The sequence below is a fragment of the Schistocerca piceifrons genome, chromosome 11, assembly GCF_021461385.2.
Source record: "Schistocerca piceifrons isolate TAMUIC-IGC-003096 chromosome 11, iqSchPice1.1, whole genome shotgun sequence".
In the NCBI taxonomy this organism is placed as follows: Eukaryota; Metazoa; Arthropoda; class Insecta; order Orthoptera; family Acrididae; genus Schistocerca; species Schistocerca piceifrons.
The window spans coordinates 162668370-162688516 of NC_060148.1; the positions used below are offsets into that span (position 1 = coordinate 162668370).

Genomic DNA, 20147 nt, shown 5'->3' on the forward strand with positions numbered 1-20147 from the left:
ATGCTGATGAGATGACGAAAAACGTCTGATTCATCTAGCAACAACCTCCTGCCCTTCCTTTTGCTTGATTTTATGATTAAATGTAGGTTTCAGTAATTGTAGTGCATGATGTCACCTCTTTTCTTGTTAATGTATTTCTTTTTCCATTTCATATTGTCATGTTCTGCCATCTGTATTTTTCACCTAATTTAATTAGGACTGACATGAACCAGTTAGGCCCCTCAAAAGTCACAAGATTACAAGCCTTTTCAAAAATTGACTATTGTGAACACCTGTTTTCAGTTCATTACATAGGCTAACCTGTGTGGTGCACAACATGCCAGTTTGCTTGAGACATCATGAGGCTAGACAGTTGATCATGATTTCCTTCCTAGTTCACCTCCCATCCTTATTGAACCATCTGTTATATTTTAATACATTATAATTATAGATGTAACGAATACTCTCAACTTTAATATCGTTACAGACAACTGAAGCTGGTTTGCCCATTTTCCTAACAGCTAAGCCCTCTATTCCTTCCCATAGCTCACCAAGGAAGTTATCACTACTGGGTAGGTCTACTGGCTACTATTTTGATTTCCTTGTCCTAAATCTAACATCTCCATATTCACGCCAGTTTACATAATGGACCATTCCAAAATATGGTTTCATTCTCATTAGATTTTCAGAAAAGTGGGAATAGAAACTCACTTTTGGTTTCCTAACGAAGTATAGAATTAGCACAACTACAGTAAATCATACACATTGGCCAAATGTTGACCTAATTTTGCAATATACCAGTCTATAACGTCTTCTGTTCTTTCTAAACGCCTGCCAAAAACAACTGGCTGTGTATTCAGTCCTCTCAACATTCAGCCCTACTTAACATAAACCATCACAATTTTTTTGAAAGAATAATAAACGCCAAACTTGTGCAAAGTTTCAAGACAACTAGCACCTGTGACAGGATATAAATACTGCTGATCAGTCATCTTGATTGCAAAGCCATCGAACCTTGGTACCCTGTTGCAATTGCCTCTACATGAGTGCTAACTCTTCCAGCATGCAAGCAGAAACGACCAATGTACACTAATCATCCCTGTCTTTTCACTCTGATTTAATTCTCCTTCACTGAATTATAGACACTGTTCATCCTGTGAACAACCAATCACAGAACCACTCCACCACGCTATGCGAGCTTGGTTTAATGGAAGTGCAGCTGTGCTGAAAACAAATTTGGTATCCCTGCTCAGACTAATGCTGATTGCTGTGATAAAGTTCCTATGAGCTTCATTCTTTGTTATGCAGTATCACGAAATCCTAGTAAGCTGACATGTGCTGCTCAATCACACTGAAGACTATCTTTTGGCTACCACCTGACAAATTCATAATATAGCTACTGTGCTAATACTGCAACATTAGGAACTTAAAAACGCGATCCAGTGTGATTAAATACACAGAGAACTGTGCAAACTGACTGCTACTTTGGAAGTAACCAAAGCCTTACAGATCTTGTTGTACAACACCCACACAACAGTTACATGTTAACACCCCAAAAGAGCAACAGAGACTCATTCCTAACTTAGTGCCCTCTGAAACCTTCTATCAAACCATAACTAATACTTCATTTCATGCATCAGTACACATGCAAATGATCTACTCCATGTAGGTATCAACCTTGCCGTATTATTGCACTGCTGCTATTGTACAACTGCCATCATCTATAGATGTGTTAAATATACAGATATCCCAGACCGTAACTTGCACCAGTCGCAAATTTGAGTGTTATCACATTCTCTTTCCCTGTCACCTATGTACCTAATTATGAACGCGATGTTCGGCAAACGGACATCCTGTCTGTTTGCAAGGGGTATCCATCAGACTGTCACGTAGTTCAAGATTCATCTGTGATTTAACACTAATTATTACAAGCATCCTACCCTATTACTTTGCACTTGTGTCAAATGTGAAACTGCATTGCTTTTAGAGGAAACTAAAGAATTCCCTTCCTCTCACACTGTTGAGGCAATGAACAAATTTTTATTTATGCCCACTGGGAACAGGTTACCATATTTGGTAGCGCAGTCAACTATAGTAGCAGGTCTCTGCTGTGACCATGCATTTACACTTCAGACTTATCGAGTTTTTCTAATGGTATACGTTTTTTCAACTTTCTTATTGCATATGTAGCACACCTACCATTAGGTTATCTGCTCATATAACTTACACTACAGCTTTCAACTTTTCTGCTAATTTGCCTAAAACACCTTTTGTGCTGGCACCCAACCAACAGCCTGACTACACAACCAAAAACAATCAAAGTTACCATTGACCATGTCACTGCACACATCACTGAGAGCAGTACGCTGGAATACCTATAAAGAGTGGTTGACCCAGTGTCATCTCTCTTCCAGTCACTGTAGTTGTCCTCACAATGGTTATATGGATCATATGTAATCAAAGATATTGTGAACCATTCAGATCACGTGCCGCACGAGCAGCTGCTGTTGGGTAATTTTATACTCAAGTGGATTTTGCATCCTGGCACAATTCAGTCATGACTTGTTTACAACTAAGCATTAGGAGATGGGATGCTGGTATGTATTAGTCTGTTTCTATTGTATAATTTATTCATTTTGCAACATGTGAGAGCATTACATTCCACTTAGCTAAGGATGAAACCAATGACATATTACTTAAGAATCAATATCAATTAATTACATGAAATAAGAATTAATAGAACAACGCTAGTGTCACAGTTGTGTTAATAAGATTAGTTTATTATGACTATATTATCTGCTTGTAATGTATCCTTCAATAACTTTGCAATTTAAACTTTTATACTACAAGCTGCAAAGATTATAGGAAAAATAATGAATCTTATCAATATGATTGAGCTAAACCTCCTTTTGTATTGAATCCATATCCTAAAATTTACTTGTCCTTGACCATTCTTGTAGAATAGTTTATTCTGTCGTGATTAGCTTCTGTTATGATTTTATTAGGTGCTGTTACACTCTTTAATTTATGGGCATGTACTGTTTTTGTAGACTCAGTTATTTAGGTAGTTTTTCACACAACCATTGAATATGTTCATTTTCTGCCTACATCTTGTGTACCAGAGAAATGCTATATGACCCATCTTTAGCTCACACAGTTATTCAGTCCATACTGTGACCTTTCTTTAACACGTTACTACTAATTTTACTGTTTTTCTTAGAGATTCATAATATGTATATTCGCCACACATAGTAGTGTATTTTCAAACTCATTGGAATATAAGGCTATTGTCCAGAAACCCGGCTTTTCCTTCCTTTTATTGGAACATAATATTTATTACAAATGTATGTGGATGTTGCCTATTATGAATACTCTATACAGCAGTTATGGATGTCCTATCATGAGAAAGATGGAATAAAATGTAATCACATCACTACAAAGTGTCATAGCTTAAGTGTAGCGAAACAGAACAGTGGCAATCAATTATAACTATCTCCAGTTGTTACACATGCACTTTCACCAATAAGAAATAGGTAGGAAATCAAAAATAAAAACAATCGTTCTGAAAATAAAAATGAAGCATGAATACAGATTTCCAAAAAGTCATGTTTATTTACACACATTAAGGAAACTAACCACAATGGAAACATCTTTGAATAAAATGCAGGAAATATTTAGTACTCATGTTCCGAGCTATCCCAAGTGTTGTTCTTGTGTATACGAATAACTGGAATCAAATCGTAAGACCTAATGTTTGTATACCTACTTCATTTTGTGTAGAACTTACATGGTATTAAATAATGAAAAAATAATTAAGAGCTTTAGTGCATAACACGTACCTACATCATCTCTCAATCATGTACAGAGCTTTGTGAAACAAAATTTGCAAAAAATATAGCTATTGTGCACTGGTGTAAATGGCAGCCAAGAACAATGAATTTATTAGATTACACATTTTAGCATCTGACCCATTTATGTGAAGATGCACTGATGAGCAAAAATGTCATGAATACTTCCCATGAGGAGAATGAATGCCATATGTTGTACATACATGATGCAATAAGCAGATTATAAGTATATAAGCAGACCAGAAATTAACAAGGAATTGTTCTACCAATTACATGTGTCACGAACATGTAAACCCTATGACATAAGTGACTTTAGCAAAGGGCAGGTTACAGTGGCATTGCAGTTGGGAACTAGAACCTAAAAAGTGGTGAAGCTGGTAGGCTGGATCTATGCTACTGTTGTGAACGTCTGTGGAAAGTGGCTGAAAGGTGATAAATCGATAACCTTACGAAAACATGTAATACACCTACCCCATCACAAATCATGGAGGTCAGAGGCTTGCCTGCTCTGTGAAGCTGGACATGTGGCAATATGTGGCATATCTAATTATAGAAAACAATACTTGAGCAACCATGCACGGTTTTGAACCCACAATTCAATGTACATCGTTGAACATAGGGCTCCACAACATATGGTAACTGTGTGTTTCCATACCAATCCACCAAAATGTTCAATTGCAACTGCAGGGATCATTGAGGCTACAATGAAGGTCAATGCAAATGTCAACTGTCAGGATGGATGACATTTCCTGTTACACCAGGTCAGTTGCCACATCCAGATATGCTATATCTAGGTGAATGGCACCAGGTGGAGAGCCCATTATGCCATGGGGACAGTCACTTGGGCTCGTTTGGGAGATCTGGTAGTAATTGAAGGGATCATGACAGTTGCTGACTATGTGACCTTTGTAGCCACTGCATAGATTGCTTCATGCCTGGGTGTGCTCTCCCATGGTGAAGGCATCTTCCAGGAGGAGAACTGTCCATGTCACATGTGCAGAATGACTCTACAGTGGTCTGAGTAGCATGGTACCTAACACATCTTGACCACACCATGTAGCTGATCTGAACATGTGGAATGCAAATGGTATAACATACATCCCGAAACACATAAATGACATGTTAAGTCTACATCATGTGGAACTGTCGAAGTATTGTGTTCCAAAGGTGGTCAAACATGCTATTAAGCATGTTGCTACATTTGTTGTTACGTTTACTGCTAGAGGATTAGTACTAACCAAACATAAATGTTCATCTTATTAATGACATCCCTTGAGAAAACATATCTGAGTGAAATAATTCTTATAACCATGTTTCTCCAGTGTTGAGTGTACTAGCGTGAATGAAGGAAGTGCCATTAATATATTTTTACTGTCACTGTTTCTAAAATACAGAGTTACAAGTAATACATGATGACTATGCAAGTCATCACACATCCTTGGCCTGTCTATTGCATGGTACCTATGATTACTGACACACATACGGTTTTATCACAATATACAATCTTCCTGTCTCGAGACTGATAGGAAAAGAACAGCAGTGTTGATGACAAGTATACATTTGAGTCCTGTTTCTGGAGTATTAAGTAATACAATTTATTGATATCCCAAGCTGCAGATATTGATTTTTATATTATCACATTATCTGTTACCAATCTATAGTACACATTGTTTCACAATTATAGATTTCTATGTTATTTCGCAGGCATTATAATTTATTGACCCCTTGCTTCATCCATTATTTTACAGGCCTTGAGGGCACCAACAAGGAAAACCTATTTACATAAACTACCACTTGCTTGTAGTTTCTTTCTGATGTGAAGTAATGCATATCTCTTGAGAGTGCCCAACTGAGTGAAACTTTTGTCACAGATATCACATTTGTGAGGTCCCCTTCCAATGTATTCTAATGCATCTGTCTTGAGATCAGCTGATCTAAGAATGATCACTTCATCACTTTTGTGAGGTCTTTTCCCAGTGTGTATGAATGATGTGTCTTGTGATTAGAGATGGGTCGAACTTGTTGATTCCCGTGAACTACTTCATTCATTTCACTCTTTGGCGTGAAGCGTTCAAATGAAGTAGTTCATTCGTGAAGTACGGAAGCCTGGCGAAGTTGCCCAGTTCGCCGCTCAGCCGAGGCTACGCTCGCTTCGCCTCGCTCGTACAATAAAGGTTCGTAATACTTCATAATTTTACCAACAGATGGCCAACTATGCAGTAACGTGCACGCAACGTTTTACGCTCTTACAGCGTCTGAGCTAACTTAAATAGAGCGTGGTCGAAGGGGACAAAGGAAAGATAAACAGAGAAGCCTGTCACATATAAAGAAGGTATTACATTTAATCTTGCTCGACATTTTCTCATGGAACGCCCAAAAAAGTCTTTATCAGCTAAGTGAAACATTATTTGTTGTATTCATGGACTGAAAAACTAGGGCTACCAACAAAATGCAGTCTAATTTCATGTTCCTTTTAAAATTTAATCCAAAATAGAGTATGTTTACCACTGTCACGAAGTCTATATCTATGTTAAGCAATTATTCAGAAGTTTTCCTGTAGATTTTATTTTGTTGAGAATAATATAACCCCCCAAATTCAAAACGTAAACTGTCACCTGTAGTAATTGGTATGATTTGAGGTAAAATCCGTCTTTCAGTGTTATTAACACAACTTTTATTTTCATGTTGGCTGTGCGTGCTCACATAGCTGACGCTGCCTTTTCCCCGCCCCTCACCTCCACAATCCCAAAACCTATCGTTTCCCACAAACGCCGCGCGATTCGTCGACAGGCAGTAGAGGGGGGACTGAAGTGAAGGGAGAATGAGTGACGTAACGCCGATGTAATGGGAAGAGGGAGAGAGGAAGAGAGTGAGTGAACTTGAAGAAAGTGTGGAGTGTGTTATCTGTGAGGAGTTTGAAGTACCAGTTCATTGAAATTGAGTGGTTAGTTCACACTTCACTGGAGTGAAGCGTTCATTTGAACGACTCATTCACGAGCTCCCCATCACTACTTGTGATAGCCTGCCCTAACAAAAGATTTCCCACAAATATCAAATTTGTGATGTTTTTTTTTCCACTGTGAATTAATGTATGTTTCTTGAGATAACCTGACTGGGCAAACGATTTGTCAAAAATTTCACATTTGTGAGGTGTCTTTACATGTGAATTAATGTACGTGTCTTGAGATTTCCCACAAATCGCACATATACGAGGTTTCCCTCCAGTGTGAAGTTTCTTGAGAACGCTTGAGAAAGCCAAAGATTACCCATAAATGTCACATTTGTTAAGTTTCTTTCCAGTGTGAATTAATAAATGTCTCTTGAGGTCCCTTGAGAAAGCAAAAGATTTCCCACAAATCTCACATTTGTGAGGTTTCTTTCCAGTGTGAATAAATGCATGTTTCTTGAGATAAGTTGACAGCGCAAAAAATTTCCCACAAATATCGCATTTGTGGGGTTTCTTTCCACTGTGAATTAATGTGTGTGTCTTGAGATTAGCTGACTGGGTAAACGATTTGTCACAAATCTCACATTTGTGAGGTTTTTCTCCAGTGTGAATTAAACTATGTTTCTTGAGATTTCCTGCACCAGCAAAAGATTGTCCACAAATCCCACATTTATGAGGATTCTTTTCAGTGTGAAGTAATACATGTGTTTTGAGTCCGCTTGACAAAACAAAACATTTCCCACAAATCTCACATTTACGAGGTTTTTTTCCATTGTGAGTTAATAAGTGTTTCTTGAGGTTCCATAAGACAAAAAAAGATTTTCCACAAATATGACATTTGTTAAGTTTCTTTCCAGTGTGAAATAATGCATGTCGCTTGACATAGCTTGGGAAAGCAAAAGATTTCCCACAACTCTCACATTTGTGAGGTTTCTTTCCAGTGTGAATTACTCCATGTTTCTTGAGATTGCCTGCACGAGCAAAAGATTTGCCACAACTGTCACATTTGTGGGTTCTGTTTGCAGTAAGTAGATTACCCTGGAAACTGACATTAACAGTTGTAGTTAAAGTTCCATAATGATTTGTTTCCTCTGTATCATTTGTCATAATTGTGTTACCTTTGTCATTAGCAGACTTGTTTGCAGCTTTCCACGTTTCCTTGTATGAATTCAGCTTGTTGAGTTCTGTGACACAAACGTCTGGCTCACTATCCGAGAAGTTAGCGCTTTGATGCTCATCACTATAGCCATATTTTTCATGGTTGCCTGCAGTTGAGAAATGGTAGTTCTCACTCATTCTCAAATGTTTTTTCAAACTAACATTACTGTGAAATACTTCACCACACCACTTACAAACATACGAAGGTGGTTCCATACCATCAATGTGCATAAACACATGCTTTATAAATCTGTATTTTGAAGGAAAGCTCTGTTGGCAGAAATTACAGCTATATACATGTAATTCCTTTTCCCACATACTACAGTTATATCGCGTGGCAACTGAGCAGTTCTTATCAACAGCCATATCTTCTGTATTGGTACCAAACTGTTATGATGACTTCTCCATGTCTATCATCAACTCATCCTGGACCAGTCTATGGTGACAAGTTTCTTCACATGATATGCCACTGCTCCCACCAGTACACTGAGTCAATCTGAAGAGTAAGGAGGCGGATGTTAAATACTGATATACATACAACAAAGAAATAATATTTAGGCGTCTGTAAATCCAGTACTATAAGAGAGAATTCATAAAAGTGCAGAAGAAATTACATATATAGTAACTGTTAGAGATTTAAAATTATAATATTCCACCAGAAGGAAGGAACTGATGAGGAAAAAATAATGATTAATCTGAGTCACTGCCAATTTGCTTTGAAATTTTTAGATGAAAATTAAAATAATTCACTTTCAAGTGTTACAGTCTTTTTAAAATACAGTGCTACAAAGTAACAGTTACACCCATTTATTAATTGTATAAAAAATTTCAGTTATATGTTTTAACTGAATAAGATTTAATTAACAGAAATAATTTTTAAATGTTCCTCTTCTATTATCTTAGCTCTGTAAATGGCTTTCCTTTGTCTGGAAAACACTTTCACCTTTGGAAATTTATTTCACCTAGCAAACAGTTTTTTTTGTTTGATTCCCAATGAGTCAAGAACCAGTGCAAGCATTATTATTTTGATTAGGTATCTTGTATGGATGTTAATCAGCTGGATAATGACTGTTCATGAACAATAATTGATGTCACATCAATCTATGGAAAAATGCGTACTGATGAATGAATATGAATGACACACTTGCAGATGGTTTTAATCTAAGACTACGTTTTTGGAACTGCAACTTATATGAAGCCTTGTACAAATGGAAATGCTGACTAAAAAGATTGAAATGGGTGTAAATTTTCCAGTATATTTGCAGTGAGCCTTTTTGAAAATTTTTACATTTGGTCACCTGACACTACAGAACACAAATGACTTAATAGACACACACATAAATACCACATCATCACCCATTAAACACTGCAGGTTGACACTACATATCGAGTGGCAGTGACAATAGCTAATGCATGAGCTATCCCTGTAGTATCTGGGTCCCATAATTCCACCTGCAGTTAAACCCTTTCCCACAGAACAGAAGTATGATGCCTTTCAGGTCTCCATGTGCATCATGTTGCACATGAAAGATCACAAACTACTGAAGGCATGCATGCTCCAGTGTTTACTTTTCCTCTGACTGTAACTTCTAACTTTTTTGCATTGTGTTTGGTATATAGTTCTGTTTGGCATGGTATCTGGTGAATTTCGAATGTTTTTAAACTCTTAATTGGGATCATACGGGTTTTTTAACGTAACCAGTATCGTTGTGTGTCAGATTCTAGAAGTTCACAACTGAATCACTAAACATTGTAGCTTTTTTAAAACTCAGTTACATGTACTTTCATACATATGGAAGTGAAGTAACAGAATATAAATAATGAAGAAAGAAATCAAAAATTATGCAAGTGAGGTTTCAAACAAATACCTTTCTATTTTTTAAAGTAGTAGAAATAAAACTTACAATTAAAATTTTATACTATGCCAGTCAACCATAAAACAAACCAGAATAAGAACCTGAATTTCTGGAAAACTTCAACAATACATAAATTTTGATGGTAATTGTTTTTCAATTGTTTTAGAGACCTCCACGTAAGCATTGTGTAGGTACTGGGTACTTTACTTGTGTCATATCCTTAATCTTTACTGCCCAACATTTTTTGTGGCAGGTACATTCATAGACTACTGATGCAGTCATGATGGAAGCGCACATGTATTTTAACAACACACATACTACAGCCTGAAACAGCAACACTGCACATCTGCATGGATGTGTTGACTTAGCTGCTGCAGCTACATACAGCGCCAGTGGCCACGTAGTTTGCCTGGCTGCCGCTAGAGCTCGGAGGATCGCGCTATAGTTTTAACTAAGCGCGATCCGCTGGAAAAATGCAGGATGTGGGCCCCATGTTGGATTATCAGCACACTACTTCCTGCCGCGCCCAGTTATGAGCTAATTATTTCCAGGAAGTGTGACGTATGGCGCTCCTCTTATCAGTACTTGCAGCCAGCTGAGCTGTGTTCTGACTACTTGTACTGGCTTTATATAACGAGGCAGCTGCATTTAATTTAAGTCGAGGCACCTGCATGTTTTACACATCCATGCATTATTATTATTGTTTATTCATCTTATCAATCATTATCTCTGCAGGAGTTCCGATTCCAGGGAAGGTGGCTGGGTTGTTTTGAATATTTATTTATTAATTTTATATACACTTCTACACACTGAACTTGCCAAAAGCCGAGAGGTGATTCTTCTTAGTGTTTTAGCTCTCTGGGTTACTCTGGGATGCTCTCTGGGAGAGTTTTGTATTTATTTTCTTGACTATATCTTTATTTATCTCTTACCTTTCATTTTTAATATTTTATTTTCTTTTATATTATAAAGTTGCTAAGCATCCTTATCTATCTCGTGGGGATTTTTTTTAAATTTTACTTCAACTTTCACTTAAAATTATTATCTTTTAGATTAATTATTTATTAATTACAAGTGGGGGGAGAAAGAGTGGAGAGAGGGAGAGAGAGTGGGGAGAGGGAGAGAGAGTGGGGAGAGGGAGAGAGAGTGGGGAGAGGGAGAGAGAGTGGGGAGAGGGAGAGAGAGAGGGGGGGGGGAGGGAGAGAGAGAGAGAGAGAGAGAGAGAGAGAGAGAGAGAGGGGGGGGGGAGGATAGGTCTGAGATGACAGGAAAGCAGCTACAGCTTGAGGTCCACTGGACAAACGGGATATGGGAGGGGTGGGGGGCGAAGGAGGGAATGAGGACTCCTCCCTGTGCTTTGGCTAATTGTATGTGTAGGGGCCCCTATTCCAAGTGCAGTTCAGATTCATGTCATATTTCACTGATATGAGCCTCTGCTACCTCCACTCTCATGGCCAGTGCTCCATCAACTTTCATGAAGTTGACACTGCCCCATGCATCTCACGTCTCTGAGCCCATTACGTCATATCATGATACTACAACTAACATGTATGAAGTGCTGCATAGTTAAATTGTTTAAAATGCCTGTCCATCCAGGAACTATGATAATTTCTCCACACTCTCCCTTATTTTGCGAGGGTATACAACGAGCTGCACTTCTTTCAATTTCTTTCATGTCCCACACCACACTGCAATAGTCCACATGATAATAGATAAGCATAATGTAAGCCGGTTCTTTTGTAGACCTGTTACGTTTTCCAAGTGGTCTGCCAAGGAATCAGTCTTTGGTTTGCTTTCTCCAGAGCATTATCTATAAGGATGTTATGATTTAATTTATCCATAAGTATATTTCCTATGCATTCAGTTGAGTTCACAACTTTTAGGTTTGTATGATTTATCGTGTGAATGAAATTTAGCACATTCCTTTCCATACTCACATGGTTGACTTCATACTCTTCATTATTTACAGTCAATTGCTATTTTCCACATCATACACATATCTTATCTATCACTCGACAATTCGTTTTGATCATCTGATAACTTTACAATAAGGTAAATGACAACATAATCTGCAAACAATCTAAGAGAGCTGCTCAGATTGTCTCCTAAATCGTGTATGTAGGTCAGGGACAACAAAGGACCTATAACACTTACTTGGGAAACGTCAGATATTAATTCGATGACTTTCTGTCAGTTATTACGAACTGTGACCTTTCTGGTACAAAATCATGAATCAGTGCACACAACTACGATGATACTCCAGGGGCACACAATGTAATCGGGAGTCACTTGTGAGGAATTGAGTCAAAACCCTTCTGAAAACCATAAATATGGAATCAATGTAGTGTCATCTGTCCTAATCAGTCATTACTTTGCGAGAATAAAGAGCTTGTTGTGTTTCACAAGAATTATGTTTCCCGAATAAGTGTTGGCTATTTGTGAAAAGTGTCGTCTTCAAGGTAATTCATAATGTTCAAACAGACTATATTTTCCGAAATCCTACTGCAAACGACGTTAGTTGTATGGGCGTGCATTTCATCGGATTACTCACATCCCCTTTCTTGGTTTCTGGTGTAATTTGTGCAACTTTCCTGTCTTCGAGTACCAATCTTTCTGCCATTGAAGAGTTGTATATGACTGCTAAGTATGGAGCTACTGTATCAGCATATTCTGAAAGGAACCTGGAGGCATTGCCTCTCTGAAGTGTTAAGCTGCTCCACTATATTTATCCTGAGACGGAATTTAGGAAATCCGTCTTCAGTGACTCGCTTTAGTAGCACTGTCGTCAATAACTTTACCATTGTTATCACGCAGTGAAGGTATTAATGCACCTTTACAATTGTGTACTTTACATACAACCAGAATTTCTTTGGGTTTACGATCAGATTTCGAGACAATGTCGTTCTGGAAACTATTAAAAGTCTCTCTAATTGATATTGCGCTAAATTTCGAGCTTCTGTAAAACTTCGCCAATCTTGTGGATTTTGCGTTCTTTTAAATTTGGCATGTGTAATTCATTGCTTCTGCACCAGTGGTCTGACCTGTTTTTTGTCAGTACCACATTTTATTAATTTGACGCGTATCTCTCAGTTATTACTCATTTGACTTTAAACCGCATCTGGACTAAGTTTAGAAAGACTTATCAGACGGAGTCGAAACTGTCTCTTCGGAATGTGTCAACCGAAATTTTACCTGCTATAAGGGTGAATTTTGCGTTTATTTTGGTGAGTCTCGATGTTACAGTATTCACTCTTGTGAACTCTTCATGGCTCAACAACATTGTGGTCACTAATCCCTGTTTGATCAGGGCTATTAAGATGTCATGGATGTTTTCGCAAGTATTTACACTTTGAGTGCGCTTCTGTACCCATTGTTCAAAATAAATTTCAGAGACACCATTCAGTACGGTTTCGGACGACGTTTTATGCCTACCACTGACATTAAACATTTGCTTTCGCCAATATATCGAGGGTAGTTTTTCTTCCAATTATTCGCAATATTACGGACTGTAATGGTAAAGTTCTGGCCAAGTTTCAAGTTTAAACAATCTTTAGACATACAAAGGAGATTAGTGAGTGTAAACGTAAGCTTCCGCGTCCGTTGTTACGGTCAATAAAATTCTTCTGGGTTTGAAGCCGCATTGCCAACTATAAAATTTCGACATTTCGGCGACTGTTGCAAGACGTCTTCTTCAAACCCAGAAGATTTTTACTGACCAAGATTAGTGAGTGTATAAGATTGGCGAATATAAAATTGCATGTGGCTGTGGGAAGGTTTATATTGGAACAACGATAAGAAATGTCAATACCCGCTAAACGGAACACAAAAGAAACTGTCGACTGGGATATACTGACAAATCAGCTGTAGCGGAACAAGTTTTTAAAGACGGTGATCATGAAATAAAATTTAGTGAGACAAGCGTGTCAGCCAGGACATCTATTATTATGCATGTATGTATAGGAAAGCTAGAGAGATTCAGGAACACCACAATAATTTCAACAGAAAAGAGGAAGGCTTACAGTTACACAGGATACGGTGGTCGCCTTTCCACCAACCATTTGACGATCGATTACATTCGATGGAGAATAATGACGCTAGTCAGAGAGACTTATAGTCGGTCCCAATTGAACGTATGTTGGTGCCCTCTATATGAACGGAAATTCCACTGTCTGGCAGCCATCATTGACTCACCTCCAAAGATATTCCCGCAGTTGGCAACGAAACGCCAGGAAGTAGTAGTTTTACAGATCGAAAACGGCCCAGAGCTTTTAACTCGTCACTACCCATAATACCTCAAAGGAACTATCTACTTCAATGTCACTACAAGGTAAACTACTTCCACCAGCGATGAACACTACACCAACTGTATCTCATCTGTTCTTTGTGAACATAGTTAGGTCTCTTGAAAAATTTCAGCGGAACTTATTTCCATACCTTTATTGTGGTTGTATCTACCCTCTTTCGGTGTTCTACTTGCAGCCTTTGAAACTGAAGCCCTTTCTGCATTTACCTGAGACCCGCTAACCTAAAAAAAAGCCCCGTCTCCTCTACACATCCCCATACTTATGGAACTGCTTCCTTTGTGTAGTTGACTCCTGACCCACTTAGCAAAAAATGCATGGAAGGTTCATAGAGTGACAAATACAGGATTGTAACTGTACCAGCAGTAGCAGTTCCACATAGTGCAGGTAAAATAACCGAAGTTCAGTCTTAAAGACTAAACAACCTACTTCTAGAGTATACAAATTGTGGTAACTAAATGAAATCATAGCTCAATTACGACTGTTTACAGCTTCAGCTGGTGAAGAGAATGCCGATCACATAAACAAAATATTATCGATCTTACTTGAGCTTTGAAAAATATGCATCGTCGAGTAATTGTGGAGAGAGTTGTCCACGAGCTTTACAGATCTGCATGCAGAATACTTCTGATAATACAAGAAATGGATTATGCATGGCAGGCTGATCTCAGATACGCAAGACTACTTAAAATCAAATAATGGTTTCAAGTACATTCTCACGGTCACAGACACACATTCCAAATTTGCTTGGGCCTTACCTTTGAAAGTAAAGACAGAGAAGGAGGTTTGAGAGGTTTCTAAACAATTGTTGCAGACAGGACTAACTCGACTCCACAATAACCTGGCGGAATATGTTGGAAGTGAATCTTACGACAGGCATTTCAAAGCAGAATTGGAATGTTGGTTAAATCACTATTCAACATTCTCCCATTTGGAAACTAGTATTGCCAAATGGTTGAACTGGACCATCAAAAACCGGATGTGGAAGCAATTTAATCTTCAACGTATGTGCAAATGGCTGAACATACAGCCACAGATATTTGACAAATATAATCGCATTATTCACCACAGAATTAATAACAAACCTATTCATGTCACAAACGAACTACGGGATAGCTTTAAACCCATTATGTTCCTCATAGAGCAGATCGTAAGATGTTGAGAGAACAGGGTTTTGATGAAATGGTTTAGTTTCTCATCGAAGCTCAACAGTTGGGTAACACTCGCAAACTGCTATGTAATACGAAAAGCAAAGCTCAAACCATGCAGTAATGTGACGAGTGCTAGGAAATGTATCAACAAAGTTGGAGGTGATATTCTCGAGAAACTGCCATCAGAAGTTTGTATCTCTGGATATAATTTCTGTGGAGCTGGAACAAAATTGAAATAGCACCAAGATTATGGTGATAAGGGCTTCAACGCATTGGAAAATGTGTGCAAAGAGCACATCATCGCCTACACTACAAATAAAGATCACCATATTGCACACCAAATATTCACTGATAAGTCTGCACAGGTACGTCAAGGGACGGATATTCATGGTGGACAACCAATTTCTGCATATGCTGTTGATAAGGCAATGTTTGCTCGAATTTAAATTGGGTACTGGACTAACCTTCAAGCAATACTGAATGCATCTCACTGCATACTAAAGAAGAAGAACTATGGGATGTTTAAAAATTTGGTGACAGCTCCAAAAGGTTCCTTGAGGCAGAAAGGAAGGAAGGAAATGAGGTGTTAAAACGCCCAGGTTCCTACCTATACCAAAGACATCTGGTGGAATAATTCTGGCTTTGATACCTACATTTGCTGGGCTGTCAGCCACTGGTTTCATTAGCTAGGAGAGCTGATATATTTCAAGCACTAGAGAATGCCTGAAAAAGTGAAAAGTAATTACAATCAACTAAAAGGCATAATATGACCATGGAGTCCATCGCTATAGGTAAAGGCCTCTATTTACAATACAGAAGATGGCTTGGGTTGTACATTAAAAAACGCCCACAGCAATGGTTCTGGAAAGAAGGATTAAAAGCATAGATCTGCTTAGTCTCGTCAGAAAATTTAAAATCATGAGATTTTACAGCGCGTTTATGTAGGATACACTGCCTGAGACAATGTGCAAAACCACAAAACGTGGAACAGGAAATTTAGATGTTATTCGAGGTATGGAGCTCTTGGTGATTTTAGGCCACCTGAAGAATTGTGTTGTCACTTCACCAATAGGAACCAGCTGTTGTACAATGTTCGACGCTACCATGACTTCAGTTCATACCTCTGAGGATATTTCTGACTGATATTTTTCACGAAAATTGCATAAAAACAAGCAGTATGCAAGTCTCTGCATCATTTGAAGCTTTGATGTACTGACGTTCACTCTAATCCTAATTGGGCTAAATTGAACGCAAACTACTTTCCTCCAATATATGAGCAGGGGGTAGTTACGTACAGCATTGACTGGCTGGAAACACACGAAACCATAGCTAACGTCACTGACTTAAGGAGACAAGTCGATGTAGAACTGAAACTAATTGTAAAACCCTTGACGAAAAGGGAGCTGAGATGCCTGGAGCGAGAGTCCATATGGTTAATGGGGATAAAAAAGGCAATGATACAACGAGCATTCAGGCATCCCGTTTTGCTGGATAAATGTGTGTGACAAATCTGAATCATATAAACCTAGAGACAACTTTGTCTTTGAACACTTCCTCTAGCAAATGTGGCAGATGGCCTCTGAAGTCCCAGATGTATGGACTACAGGATACCAGAACTCCAGCAGATGTATCATCATGATTGTTCAAAATGTGGAGAGCACAGCTCCACAAGCGAAACACATTGCTGCATGCCTCAGTCCACCAGGGAACAGAACATGCTACAGTAAACTTTAAGTGCATGGTACGGAACATATTTCGGCGGTAAGGATAACGTTTGGAAGATACTTTACGTGGTCATCACAGCTGTGTAAATGTCGTGAGAGGGGGGTAAAGCCACCAGTTGGCCTTGGAAAGCTGCCAATTGGATCTGCACTCAGGTGGGATAGGAGTTGGCAAATGGATAGCACACAGAAATTGATCACTTGAGTATGTGTCAGAGGGAATGGGCCATTCAAGATGATGAGCGAGCTGGACAGTGCAGAACGAGAGGTTCAAATGGTAATAAATGTGGTTGGAATCTGAAAGGAACGTGAGTGCTCCAGTGCTAAGATATGATTCAGGAAGTCAGCTAAGAGGGAACCTCTTGGACAGGTTCTCCCAGAGCACCAAAGCAGATGGTGGGCATTGAAGTCGCCAAGCAGCAAAAAGGCGTGAGGGAGCTGACCAATGAGCTGGAGTAAGTCCGACTTAGTAACAGCAAATGACGGAGAGGTGTAGAAGTTATGTAGAGAAAAGGTGAAATGAAGAAGGAAAATGTAGACTGCAACAGCTAGCAGTCGAGTGTTCAATGAGTTGGATGACCAGCATGGCTCCCTGGGGGAACATCACAAAGGACAAGAAGGAAACATGAGCGATCAAAGGGGTTGTGAGGACAATTTTCTTCTTGGAAGCAGAAAACAAGCGGACACTGCAATTCCAAGAGCAGCTGTAACTCCCTCCTTGTTGGATATAATGCCACGAATGTTCCATTGGAGAAGAGTGATAATGGGGAACGATAATTGGGGAGGAGGGAACAAATGAAGGTTAGTCACCTTGGTAGCTGCTGAGTGCCAGCCTACAAAAATCCACTGCTACAGGAGGCAGAGGCTGGAGAATCCTGTTCCATGAGCTCTGCAAACATATTGGCATTCTCCCTTTGTCAGCCTGTGAATTCTATGGCAGAAAACCAGTAGGCAGTGGGCACCAGCAAAATGGAGGTCAGCCATGTGAGAGTATATGTTGCAACACCACTGAAGACAATCTCTAAATCAGGTAAGGAGAAAACAGTTTGTTTTTGTTTGAGCTCTTAGAACTTTCTAGTTGGCAGATGAAGACTGTTTTTAACTGTAGAAAGTCTTTTGCAGGAGTACTGCTTTTGTCCTTTCAGCCTGGCAGTTGTGTAACAGGTTGTTTCACCACCAGGGGCAAAGATCTGATGGCTTGTTGCGCAGCTGTAGGAGCAGATGGGGATGCTACTGTGACCTGGGTGACTTCACTACTGCAATACTGAACTTGGGGTCGCAAGTCTGTGTGGGCATATCCACCATTATGCATAGCATAGCAAAAACAGTACTGTAAATGCCAATCGTAAAATTCACAGATTTTGACTAGCTAAAAACCGTGAGTGACAAAGTGGAGTTTGATGTCTACCACTCAAATCTCCTATACAGCTTGCTTGTTAAGACACATGGGAAATTCAAGGTATTACAATTGATACAGCAGAGAGGAGGCGGCAAACTGCTGCCCTCATAAGCATCTCTGCCAAAAGTAACACATTTGGCCATGTTTTGACAAGATACGTGTTTTATTATAATGTTGACACTTGTAGGAACTCATCTGGTTTGTAATGTACGGTTGGACCGTGACGACTACATAGCCTGCCTTAATCTTTGAGGTAAAAATTACTCAGTAAGGCCATCAATCATCAGAATGTAAATAATAAAAAATACCTTGTGAAGAGTTCAGTGTAAGAGGGTTCTCCACACGAACAGGATAGTTCTGTATACAGGGTGTTACAAAAAGGTGCGACCAAACTTTCAGGAAACATTCCTCACACACAAAGAAAGAAAATATGTTATGTGGACATGTGACCGGAAACGCTTACTTTCCATGTTAGAACTCATTTTATTACTTCTCTTCAAATCACATTAATCATGGAATGGAAACACACAGCAACAGAACGTACCAGCGTCACTTCAAACACTTTGTTACAGGAAATGTTCAAAATGTCCTCCGTTAGCGAGGATACATGCATCCACCCTCCGTCGCATGGAATCCCTGATGCGCTGATGCAGCCCTGGAGAATGGCGTATTGTATCACAGCCGTCCACAATACAAGCACGAAGAGTCTCTACATTTGGTACCGGGGTTGCGTAGACAAGAGCTTTCAAATGCCCCCATAAATGAAAGTCGAGAGGGTTGAGGTCAGGAGAGCGTGGAGGCCGTGGAATTGGTCCGCCTCTACCAATCCATCGGTCACCGAATCTGTTGTTGATAAGCGTACAAACACTTCGACTGAAATGTGCAGGAGCTCCATTGTGCATGAACCACATGTTGTGTCGTACTTGTAAAGCCACATGTTCTAGCAACACAGATGGAGTATCCCGTATGAACTCATCATAACGTGCTCCACTGAGCGTAGGTGGAAGAACATGTGGCCCAATCAAGACATCACCAACAATGGCTGCCCAAACGTTCACAGAAAATCTGTGTTGATGACGTGATTGCACAATTGCGTGCGGGTTCTCGGCAGCCTACACATGTTGATTGTGAAAATTTACAATTTGATCATCAGAATCGAGGAAGTACAGTACATACTGACGAAACTAAAATGAGCTCTAAGATGGAAATTAGGCGTTTCCGGACACATGTCCACGTAACATCTTTTCCTTATTTGTGTGCGAGGAATGTTTCCAGAAAGTTTGGCCATACCTTTTTGTAACACCCTGTATGTGATGCTATAAGCAGTTGAGCTTGAGAATCACAATACATCTTCAGAAGCAAAGTTGTATTACATAAATGGGAATAGGATTTCACAGGGCTTGCAACTGCAACACCACCTTTCAGAATAATGCACACATTAACTGTAGCAAAGGACGGAGCACCTCCAGTACATGATACCATGAGGAACCGAGGTGCAGTTGGGAGGGTCTTCAAATCTTTAGCCTCATTCTGTTTATGTTTAGTAGACACGCACTAAGATGGTGAGTCATTGCAAAATAAATAAATAAATAAATCCCCATGATTGCCAACATCTATAATGGCATGCTCCTTCCAACTGGGGGCACCCTCAGAGGGGGGGATTCACCCCACCATAAATGACTGTTCACACCTCAGGTCACACCTCCCGATCTCCTGACAGAGGGACCAACTGGGATTTGGGAAGGTAACAGCTTAGGCTGTTACCCATTCCTCGGCCTGGACTGTAT

The 20147-nt window shown here is 39.3% G+C and overlaps 1 protein-coding gene across 1 annotated transcript in view; it reads right to left on the minus strand.

Moving 5' to 3' along the window:
• Positions 1-8322: 8322 nt before the first annotated feature.
• The window catches only part of LOC124719857, a 110463-nt gene continuing 98638 nt past the window's right edge, over positions 8323-20147 (minus strand). The window contains exon 6 of the mRNA XM_047245041.1: positions 8323-8428. Coding sequence (XP_047100997.1) covers positions 8323-8428 — 106 coding nt within the window. The remainder of the gene's footprint in view (positions 8429-20147) is intronic.